At 41.5% G+C, this 11,750-nt stretch overlaps 1 protein-coding gene and 1 pseudogene across 6 annotated transcripts in view; one reads left to right on the plus strand and one right to left on the minus strand.

Annotated features, from left to right (window-relative positions):
* Nucleotides 1-874, minus strand: part of Pde4dip (phosphodiesterase 4D interacting protein) — a 193,951-nt gene extending 193,077 nt beyond the window's left edge. For 4 of the 6 annotated variants that reach the window (XM_074050638.1, XM_074050640.1, XM_074050636.1 and 1 more), the window contains exon 1: nucleotides 446-873. In XM_074050638.1, the coding sequence (XP_073906739.1) occupies nucleotides 446-678 (233 nt within the window). In that variant the 5' untranslated portion in view covers nucleotides 679-873. Of the gene's footprint in view, nucleotides 1-445 lie in introns of all 6 variants that reach the window. The other 2 variants (XM_074050631.1, XM_074050634.1) reach the window with 2 other exon arrangements.
* A 7,830-nt stretch (nucleotides 875-8,704) lies between these two features.
* LOC109694232 (ATP-dependent RNA helicase DHX29-like) lies at nucleotides 8,705-11,640 on the plus strand (annotated as a pseudogene).
* The last annotated feature ends 110 nt before the right edge of the window (nucleotides 11,641-11,750 follow it).

Genomic DNA, 11,750 nt, shown 5'->3' on the forward strand with positions numbered 1-11,750 from the left:
ACAGCCAAAAGAGGAACGGCTGCGCCCGTCCCCTGATCCTTTATCTCCTGTGACTGTCCCTAAGGTTTCCAATCTGGCATGGCTTTCGAAGTCCTGTGCTCGTCTGTCCTTTGGCTCAGCCTTCAACCTCATCCCCACCAACACGGCCGATAGCCACCCATCAAGCACAGACGCTGGAACACTCCCTGGGTTCCCCAAGCTTTCTGCAGTACAATCCAGCGCCACCTTATTTTTAGGCTAGTCGCCACTAATCTGTTCCTCCTCCCATCCCCGCTCAGAGCTTCATCTGCCTCCCTGCCCTCCAACCTTCTCTTAGCACTTGTCACCCGGCGCCAACCTCTTCCAGGAGTCGGATCTATTTGCAGCCCTGGGCGCGGGTCTCCCACCCGGGCATCCACGCTACCGCCCCACAGGTCCCGCAGGGTCCCCAGCTGGCGCGACTCACCTCGGGCAGGGTGCGGCCGCGGAGGCTGCCTCTTCCTCCTCTGCGGCCACCGCCCAGCTCCCGGGCTGCTCGCGGCGGCGTCCCTCCCGGCTGCGGGGCTGCGGCGGGGACTCTGCGGCCCGCGCTGCGTCTCCGAGCCAGCAGCGCGCGTGGGGAGCCGGGCCCGGCGCGTGGCCGCAGCAACCGCAGTCGCACCGGCGGCGACAGCAGCAGCTGCCGTCTGTCCTCTTCATGGATTTCTTGGGCCTGGTCACCCCAGCCCTAGTTGCCGTCCCTGCTTGGGTTTCCTACTGTCCCGGTATTGCCCAGGCGCATCTTCTAGCCGTGTAGGAGCCACCGCTTCAGCTGCTGCGGGGATGTCGGTGATGCGGCTCCGAGCTGGTGACAGCCTCTGCCAGCTGCTCCGCCCAGATTGCCTCCGTCCCCCTCCTACAAACACCCCCGCTGCCCTTTACTCTCCATCATCTCCTGCTTCTCTCTCCAGCCGTTATTGAAACCTGGAGTTCTTTTCCTTTCCAGACTCCACTCCTTTCCTACTGTCCACTCCTACTTCACCTTGCTCAGTGTTTCCTGCTCTCTTTGCTTCTCTCAACATCTCCCCCAGTTTTGTCCTCTCCTTCTCCCTGAATCAGTCATCCTTTTATGTTTTAAACCATTTCCCTGGTTATTAGCTCCTCAGAACCACTACTCCAAATTGTTGGCTATCCTCTTTTCTTCCTTTTTCCCCCTTGCCCTCTCTCTCCTAGGATCTTCTTTGCTTTTCAACTTTCCCTTTAATTCTTGTTAAAAAAATTTTTTTTTCTCAACAACCTCAACTTTCCTTTGAATTAGGACTTCCTGATCGCCATCTTTCATGAAGAACTCATAGTAAAGCATATACTGCATAGCTTGGTATCCACCGTCAGTAAATATTTTCATCTTAAAAAAAAAAAAAGTTCGTAGGTTAGCATGCCTGTGATCCCAGCTACTCTGGAGCCAAAGTGAGAGGATCAAAAGTGCAAGGTCAACCTGAGCAACTCAGCAAGACCCTGCCTCAAAACAAAATAAAAAGGACTGAGGATGTAACTCACTGGTACAACTTTTGCCTAGCATGTGCACGGTCCTTGGTTCAATCCCCAGTACTGGGAAAAAATTACTAGGTTAAATAAATCCTCACTACATGTTCATTCTGAAAGCCCATTTCTTATATTCTACATAAATCCCTGAACACTATCATCCACCCTGCTGCCCAGCCTCAAACTGGATGTTGTCAGAGATACACATTGTCTCATGCATCCAGTCTGTAATTCTACTTCTTTAGATGTCCTTCTCATCTTGTATCTTTCTCCTTCTTTCCAATCTATCTTATTTGGGCTGTTTATCTTCTTAATTAACTCTTATCATCTTTATATTTTCTACTTCTCTATTAGCTGCACCTCCAGACCATAGACACACAAAATTTCCTCAGCCCTAGAACAAAGTCCTTCTGTCTCTAACTTACCTTTCACTTGCTTTCATATACAATTTTTTTTTTCTTTTATTATTCATATGTGCATACAAGGCTTGGTTCATTTCTCCCCCCTGCCCCCACCCCCTCCCTTACCACCCACTCCACCCCCTCCCGCTCCCCCCCCAATACCCAGCAGAAACTATTTTCCCCTTATCTCTAATTTTGTTGTAGAGACAGTATAAGCATTAATAGGAAGGAACAAGGGGTTTTGCTGGTTGAGATAAGGATAGCTATACAGGGCATTGACTCACATTGATTTCCTGTGCGTGGGTGTTACCTTCTAGGTTAATTCTTTTTGATCTAACCTTTTCTCTAGTACCTGTTCCCCTTTTCCTATTGGCCTCAGTTGCTTTTAAGGTATCTGCTTTAGTTTCTCTGCATTAAGGGCAACAAATGCTAGCTAGTTTTTTAGGTGTCTTACCTATCCTCACCCCTCCCTTGTGTGCTCTCGCGTTTATCATGTGCTCATAGTCCAATCCCCTTGTTGTGTTTGCCCTTGATCTAATGTCCACATATGAGGGAGAACATACGATTTTTGGTCTTTTGGGCTAGGCTAACCTCACTCAGAATGATGTTCTCCAGTTCCATCCATTTACCAGCGAATGATAACATTTCGTTCTTCTTCATGGCTGCATAAAATTCCATTGTGTATAGATACCACATTTTCTTAATCCATTCGTCTGTGCTGGGGCATCTTGGCTGTTTCCATAACTTGGCTATTGTGAATAGTGCCGCAATAAACATGGATGTGCAGGTGCCTCTGGAGTAACAGTCTTTTGGGTATATCCCCAAGAGTGGTATTGCTGGATCAAATGGTAGATCGATGTCCAGCTTTTTAAGTAGCCTCCAAATTTTTTTCCAGAGTGGTTGTACTAGTTTACATTCCCACCAACAGTGTAAGAGGGTTCCTTTTTCCCCGCATCCTCGCCAACACCTGTTGTTGGTGGTGTTGCTGATGATGGCTATTCTAACAGGGGTGAGGTGGAATCTTAGTGTGGTTTTAATTTGCATTTCCTTTATTGCTAGAGATGGTGAGCATTTTTTCATGTGTTTTCTGGCCATTTGAATTTCTTCTTTTGAGAAAGTTCTGTTTAGTTCACATGCCCATTTCTTTATTGGTTCATTAGTTTTGGGAGAATTTAGTTTTTTAAGTTCCCTGTATATTCTGGTTATCAGTCCTTTGTCTGATGTATAATTGGCAAATATTTTCTCCCACTCTGTGGGTGTTCTCTTCAGTTTAGAGACCATTTCTTTTGATGAACAGAAGCTTTTTAGTTTTATGAGGTCCCATTTATCTATGCTATCTCTTAGTTGCTGTGCTGCTGGGGTTTCATTGAGAAAGTTCTTACCTATACCTACTAACTCCAGAGTATTTCCTATTCTTTCTTGTATCAACTTAAGAGTTTGGGGTCTGATATTAAGATCCTTGATCCATTTTGAGTTAATCTTGGTATAGGGTGATATACATGGATCTAGTTTCAGTTTTTTGCAGACTGCTAACCAGTTTTCCCAGCAGTTTTTGTTGAAGAGGCTGCTATTTCTCCATCGTCATATACAATTTTTTAAAATGTATTTATTTGGTGTCCATGCTTCTTGACTTCCCACTCATTCTTTACCTCCTAATTTTCTGCAATCAGGCTTCTAATCTTATTGCTTAATTAAAGTTGTTCCCCTAAAAGTCCTGGTGAATTTCATGCCAGGCATGGATAGGCAGTGCTAGATCTGTTGTTCCCAGTAGTCCCCCCGACCATGTACCTGCAAAGGAATTCAATTCTAAGGCCAAAAAGAAAGTGTAGCATTAAAGCCACCATATTGTACAATTCCAAGGGGTGCCATTCCATTGAGCCTACATAACTGTCATTCTCTGGAGCCTGCACAACTATGCACAATGTCCCTGAATGGTAGGGCTAAATTCCTGGGCTGTGTGGCTTATCCACACACAGGCTGAGGAGTTGTCCCCACCACAGGACACTAGATGTGTAAGGTACCTAAATTTTGATCATGACTTTAGGTTATAGGCACTCAGATTTTGGCTTTGCCTACAGACATGTGGTAGATTTTATTTAATACAGAAATTAAAAGGAATGGTGCTCTGTTACTTAAAGATAATAATGTCATCTTTCATTGCTGAGGCAGATAAACCATTCAGTGACTCTACTGCAAACTCAAAAAGTTCAGAAGTATAGAAACTTAAAACTCCAACCAAGATGGAGTAGCATGTATCAAATTAACCCTCCCACTGTGGGGGAACGAAGTAATTATGTAAGATATATATATGTATACATATATGTATATATGAACAAATCTTTGAAGGAATTGAAGAGTAACTGAAGCAGGTAGGACTTGAATCTATGATCCTTGAGAGAGAGTACATGAGCCCAGTGTCACCCTGGAATTTTTATCTTAAGGGAATTTTCAAAACTAGATACAAGAGAATAAAGGCCAAGTAAAAGACAATAGTATGGGCTGGTGGAGTAGCTCAAGTGGTAGAGTGCCTGCCTAGCAAGCATGATGCGTTGAGTTCAAGCCCCAGTCAGCAAAAATAAAAACAAAAAGACAACAGTATTTCTGAGCTGAGGAGTAAAAGGTCAAATCTCAGGGCTGCCAAAATGGCTGGGATTGAGGAAAAACTCCTAAAGAAAGGGAAATTACAGAAAAACAGCTCACTAATGTAGATACAAATTTCCATCAAGACAGTGGCTTACCTTGCCCCTAAACTCACTTCTTAAACTCAGCACGCACAGAAAAGATACTGAGAAACCCACAGAAACAGCAGTCTTAGAGTCCAACGACCTGAATGACTTCAGCACCCAAGAGAAGTTGGACTTCAAGCTTTGACCAGGATGGAAATACCCAGGGCTTATAGTTGAAACTCCAAAAGGTCCATACCCTTGGAATAAGGTCACAACACAATACTGAAATAGAATAGATGTAACAAAGCTTAAAACCAAGCCTTTACAGGATCAAAGTAAACTGCCAGAATTTTTTCTACCTTCCACAAGAAAGCACAACTCCTTGGAAGTAGAGAATATTATCCAGAAGCCTCTACAATTTTTCATATACAGTATCCAAATTCAATATAAAATTATAGGCCATGCTAAAAGTCGAATACAAATTAATGAACATAAGTGAAAACACTAACAGAATGAGAACCAGATATTATAGTTGACAGGGACTTTAATAATTAGGCCTACTAAATTTAAGAAAATAGAGGAAAAGATGGACAAAGATAAAAAGATGGACAATTTTCTTTAGGATAAAACTGGGATCTATAAAAAAATCAGAGGAACAATTTAAAACTAAACATGATAATAACTGGAAATAACCCATTGGGTATATGTCACAGCAATCTGAGTACAGAGAAGTCAGGATTCATGAGCTGGAAGACAGTTTAATAGAAAGTAAACAGAAGGACAGAGAAAAGAAAAAAAAGCAACAGGCCTGTGAAATACAGTCAAAAGGTCTAATACATATGTAATTTCCATTCCTGAAAGACAGGAGAGAGAATGGTATATGGAAGCAGTACTTGAGGAGATACAAAGACCAAGAGTTTTCTAAAACTGACAACAGACATGAACCTCTCAGACTCCAGAATTTCAGCAAGTCCCAAGTAGGAGGAAGGACCACTATCCATCAGAAATACCACAAGTGGTTTTAACTCAGAAATTTTCTGAAGATAATTCTCCAGTTACAAAAAAGGAGAACATGTGCAGTACTTATACACAAAAAGTCAACGTGATAATGTGTTTTCACAAAGTCAAATGTACAAAAAATATGCATAGTATGAATTAGAACTCTATAAAAGCCTTTACATAATTTGTGCCTCCAGGACAGGAAATGATTGAAAAGTGAAATACATTACATAGTAAATTAGTTTTTTAAATGCTGACAAGTTTAAATGGTGGGAGAATCTTTAAAATGGAAAAAAGAGAAAAAGACCTAAAAATAAAATGATAATAAATCTCGACATACAAAAAAGTGTATTATGGGAATTGATCGTGGGCACTTGCGTGAAAGTGGTACACAAGGGCCAGCTGACTTTAGCCATCATTAATGATAGTTTGAAGTTTTGCATTGGGAAGAACCACTGCTTTTTTTTTTCTTTAGGGTATGGGTCTCCAGGAAGAATACATTTCATTTGTTTTCTATGTAGCACTGCTCATTTTGAAATTTTTCTATGGTTTGAAATATGCCAACATGAGCATTCCCTATTAAATTTTCTCATTTGCCTTGGGCATATGAAATCCGTTATGAATACACAAACACATTCATGTACAGACCACAAATTTGGTGGCAACAGTACTGTGACTGAACTACAATACTGTTACATAAGTGTCTTCTTATCCCGCCATAAACATATTTTATTTTCAAACTTGTCATTGACTTCACTGACTTCTTTAGGCAGATGTGGCTTTAATTCACCAAAATCTCCTGGAATTTCATCTACTGAAAGTAATGCCAATGCAGATAAATGACACATTATTATTATTGTTGTTGTTATCTTTATTATGCAGTGCTGGAGACTGAACCCAAAACCTCTGAGTTACACCTCAGCTATTTTGGTTTTATTTTGTTTTTGAGATAAGGGCTCCATAACTTTGCCAGGACTGGCCTCGATCTTGCTGTCCTCCTGCCTCCAACTCCTGAGTAGCTGGAATTGCGGGTGTTCACCACCCAAATCACACGTTTAAGTTGAAGTTTCCACTCTTGCCACATTGTATGGCTAATTCTTCCTTAGAATTTGGCTCTCTACCCCTCTCATATATCTTTTTCTTCCCCATGGTTTGGGTATTTGAGTTTTCAGGATTATGATCTTCAAATTGTGATTTGGTGATTTTAGGATTTCAGTCTTTCAGTATGTCAACATGGTGTATTGGGATTGTAATCAGCACTTGTAATAAAGTTCCCTCTTCATGATTTATTTTGTTTTCCTTTTGTGTGTATGTGTGTGTGTGTGTGTGTGTGTGTGTGTGTGTGTGTGTGTGTGTGTGTGTATTACTGAGGCTTGAACTCAGAGCCTACATCTTGAGCCACTCCACCAGCCCTTTTTGTGTTAGGTATTTTTAAGATAGGGTCTCTCGAATTATTTGCTCAGTTGGCTTCAAACTGTGCTCCTCCTGATCTCTGCCTCCTGAGTAGCTAGGTTTTCTTTTCTTTTTTGAGACAGGGTCTCACCATTTAGCCCAGAATGGCCTGGAACTTGTGATCTTCCTGTCTCAGCCTCCCGAGTGCTGGGATTACGGGTGTGCATCACCACCACACCCAGTTCTCATTTATGATTTATTTAAAGAAAAGTCTAAGTCCCACCAGTATACACCAAAGCCAAACCCTTCAGAAAAATTTTTCATGTGAAAAAATTTTAACAGTTACAAAGACAAAGCTAAAAATGAAAAATAATATACCTCTGGTGTAACTTGTGCAAAATAATCTTTTCACTTTACTCTTCAAAAACAGTGGCTTAAAAAGTATGTACATTTTAAGCTGAGCATGATGGCACACACCTATAATCCCTGCTACTTAAGATGCAGAGGCAAGACCATAAGTCCAAGGCCAGCCTGGGCTCAAAAACAACATACAAACAAAGAGGGCCCGGGTGTGTCTCAAATGGCAGAGCACCTGCCTACACACACACACACACACACACACACACACACACACACACACACTTTTATAGGCACTCTGATAGCACTGAAACATCATCTCCCATCCATAATATTTTCCAGAAGCTTGAAGCCTTTTAGAGGTTCAGCTGGACTTCTGTCCTGTCAGCATTGTCACGTCTTTTCATAGAGCACATTGAACAAATTCAAGCAACAGTATAAGCCTACCAAGAACACAAGACACAATTCCAGTAATTTTAGGCAAGATCTTATCATTCATGACAATAAAAATGGTGGCTGCCAACAAACATACTTATCATATCACCCAAGGAACATAAAAACATCTATTAATTTTTCTTTTGGAGTAAGAATTTTGTTGTGAGACGAGGTACAACACAAAGTCAGAATGACATACAAAATCCCAAAGAGTCAAATCTTCCACAAGAAGTGTGTTGTGATAAAACCTCTTCCTGGCTAAAGGATGGCAGAGAGAGAAAGCTGCAACTCGAGATTAGCACAGCAACTAGAGCAGCCACAGGAAGTGAAGGAGGCAACGATCACTCCTGCCTCCTCACAGGGCTTGGGTTCTCCTCTGTATTAGGCTATTCCTATTTCTCTTCTTTATTGAGAGCTAGAGAAGTCTGCCAAGGAGAACTGAGTATTTTCAAGAAGATGCTGGCCTCAGAGCAGATACAGATGGGCTTGCTCTCTGCATGTAGCCAAGAGCCTGCCTGCCCATTTGTGGAAGGCCTGCCTAATTCCAGGGTAAAACATTAGTAAAACCTTTAGGTCATCACAGATCTAAACCCATGTTCTCCACTTTGTTAGATCAATAATAAAAGTAGTGTTAGACCAGGTATGGTGATGCATACCTTAATCTCAGCACTCAGGAGGCAGAGGCAGGAGGACCACAAGTTGGAGGCCAGTCTAAGCTATAATGAAATAAAGAAAGGGAGAGAGAGATGGGAGGGAGAGAGAGGGAGGGAGGAAAGGAAGAAAGGGAGGGAGGGAGGATGGGAGGGAGGAAGGGAGAGAAAAGAGAAAGAAAGAAAGAGAAGAAGGAAGGAAGGAAGGAAAGAAGGAAGGAAGAAAAGAAGGAAGGAAGGAAGGAAAAAAAACAAACTCCTGGGGCTTCTGTGGTGGAGACAGGATCTCTGCCACAGCTACAACATGGATGGCAAGAACAAGAAACAAAAGGCTCTGGCAGCCATGGAAGTCAGGAACACGGTGTCTGCTTTCAGACCCAAATCTTCTCAGGTCAGAGCTGCTCAGAAGTCCAAACAAGAAGCCTACGGCCGGGTGGTCCCTTGCTGCCAGCACTGGAGCCCCAAGTCAAGCATGGTCCAAAAATTTTTAGTGTTAATTCTGCAAATGTTTGTGGTAGTCCTGAAAATCTGAATGAATCTATTTTGGTAATTAATAACAAACTAGAGCAAAGAATTATTGGAGTGGTCAATCAACATAAAAAAACAATGACAAGGGAGTGATTTCTGGAAAACTTACTGCCAACAAATTACGGGATTTATACATGGATTTAGAAAATTTCTAACTAAGACCACTGAAGAGACAATGACCAATATACTCTCACACTTTGGTGGTCTTCATTCTGCCTTGGACAGGTCTGTTTAAACCATGATCCACTTCCTGAAGGATTCAGTCAGGAATTTGAAGACCAACAACCTAAATGTAGGCCAAAATTCCAGTCTCCTCAAATATGAGCCACTATTTCACCTCCATTGCAAACTAAAATTAAAAAACAGGAGGAAGACTCTAAGATTAATCCAAAAAAGGAAGGAAAAAACTATGAAAGTAAATATGAAAGAATGGATTCTACAATATGCTGAGCAACAAAAAGAACAAGAAAAGATTAGGAGCTCTAAGAGTTTAAGCCAGGAAGAAAAATTTGACCCTAAAGAAAAGTACCTGAACCTTGTAGCAAAGTTTCTGGATGCAAAGTAGCAGGCAGGGGAAAAAAAAAAAAAACAAGGCCAGAAAGAGGCTCAACATAAAATTAGGAAGTTTCAAAGAGAAATGGAAACTTTAAAAGACCATCCAGGATTCAGTCCAACCATAAAGATTTCACATCAACAAAATGGAAGGAAGAAGCCTCCTGCAGTCACAGAAGGGGAAAGTATGGTGAACTTTCATTTACTTGACAAATCGAAGTCAGACACCATTGGCTCATGCCTGTAATACTAGTTACTTGGGAGGCTGAGATCAAGAGGATCACAGTTCAAGGCCAGCTCAGGCAAATAATTCATGAGACCCCATCTCCAAAATAACTAAAGCAAAATGGACTGGAGGTGTGGCTGAAGCCATAGAGCCTAGTGCAAAGCCCTGAATTCAACCAAAAAAAAAAAAAATTCTATAGCTACTACTGAAGAAGAGAAAGATTAAAATATACAAGAAATTTTCACTATACAACTGGAAGCTGGACTGGAAAATCTCCCACACAATTTCTGATGGATTGGGTCAGGAAAAATCTTCCCACCCAAGGCTTCAAATCCTCGCTTCAAAAAGCTTCAATAGGTAGATATTGGAAATAGGGTAAGTGTAATCAAGTCGAAGGAGATGTACTAATAGTTGCCCTACAGACTTAACAGAGGATGGCACACAAGCTCAGCCCTGCAAGCTATTTCAGTCCTTTCTTGTTTAGTGAAAGGGCTGTCCACTCACCAATTACACCCTCCCCCACACTTAGAGAACCTTTGGCTGAAGTGGACTGATTCAGAAAAGGGAAGAATTAAATAAAATGGAAACCAATAAACTAGGTGATCTTTTTATCATCAAACTTTTGAATAAATTGCAACAGCATTCTGAAGATAAAAAAGAAAACCCCAAAGATCCTGAGGAATCTTGGGAAGACTTAGTTTTTGATGTGGCTCTTTCTGCCCTGTCCCTCAAATCAGCAAATGTGGAAGATTTGGAACCTGTTAGAAACTTCTTTAGAAAGGTGCAAGGCACACATAAGCATGAGAGACTTCTAAAGGAAATACAACAGTTACCCATGTTCAAACACCCGGATTCAATTAAGAAACTCTTAAAAGACACCAAGTGGCAGGTGCCAGTGACTCACACCTCTAATCCTAGCTGCTCGGGAGGCAGAGCAAATAGTTTGCGAGACCCTATCTCGAGACAAACCTTCACAAAAGAGGGCTGGTGGAATGTAGGCCTTGAGTTCAAACTCCAGTACTGCCACAAAAAAAAAAAAAAAGGCACCAGGCCATGGCTGTGTCAGTGAAACAAGGGAGCCATAAAAGCATTCAAGTACCCAATTTTCTATTGAAAGATTTTGGAACAAGTAAATGTCACATTGTCTGTACCCAGCCCTAAAGAATGATTGGTGAGTTTAGCCACCAGTGTGTAATGGATGGGGCTGTGAAAGTGAGCCTATAGAAAGGAATTGTTTGTGTGGATATCAGATCTGAATGGAAACTTTAGCTAGTGAATCCACCAGATTATTCTGTTGTACAATTGGAGTTTTACTAAGAAAACTTCAAGAAGATGTTGTTCTAAATAATGTGTCTCGTTTTATTGTAAATGAGCTTCATGAAAGAAGTGTTCAGTCAGATTTCCTACCAGCAGTGCTGGAGTCTGAACTCAAGCCTTGTGCTTGCTAGGCAGGTGTTCTACCATCTGAGCCGATTCCCTAATTCTTTTTTTGCTTTAGGTGTTTTTCAGATACGGTCTTAAGATTTTGCCTAGGGCCAACCACAAAAATCAATCCTCCTTATCTCTGCTCTGGAGTAACTGGAATTACAGATGTGACCTACCATTCCCAGCCTCCTGCTTATTATCTTGAAGGAAGTTTTATAGAAATATTCTGACATACATTTGATTTTATTGCATGCCACTGTGGACAGTAAGAAGCTTTCTGCAGATTTCATACACTGTCCTATTCTCATAATTTCAAAAACATAGCCTATCAAGATTTTTCATCTTGAAGATATAATAGAGGAAACATGCTTTTACTAGAGGACTCAGAATGTTGTCATAAATTTCTGGAGGAGGAAAAAGAAATCACCATCAATGTTATAAGCAAAGCTGGGGATATAAAACTGTTTGGGGAACACATCTCAGTGGGAGACCCTGAGTTCAAACCCTAATGCTACAAAAAGAAAATCAAATGTACACAAGAGAAAGTTGTTTTTTGTTTTGTTCGTTTGAGGTACAGGGGTTTGAACTCAGGACTTCTCACTTGCTAAACAGGCACTCC

The sequence above is a fragment of the Castor canadensis genome, chromosome 12, assembly GCF_047511655.1.
Source record: "Castor canadensis chromosome 12, mCasCan1.hap1v2, whole genome shotgun sequence".
NCBI lineage: Eukaryota > Metazoa > Chordata > Mammalia > Rodentia > Castoridae > Castor > Castor canadensis.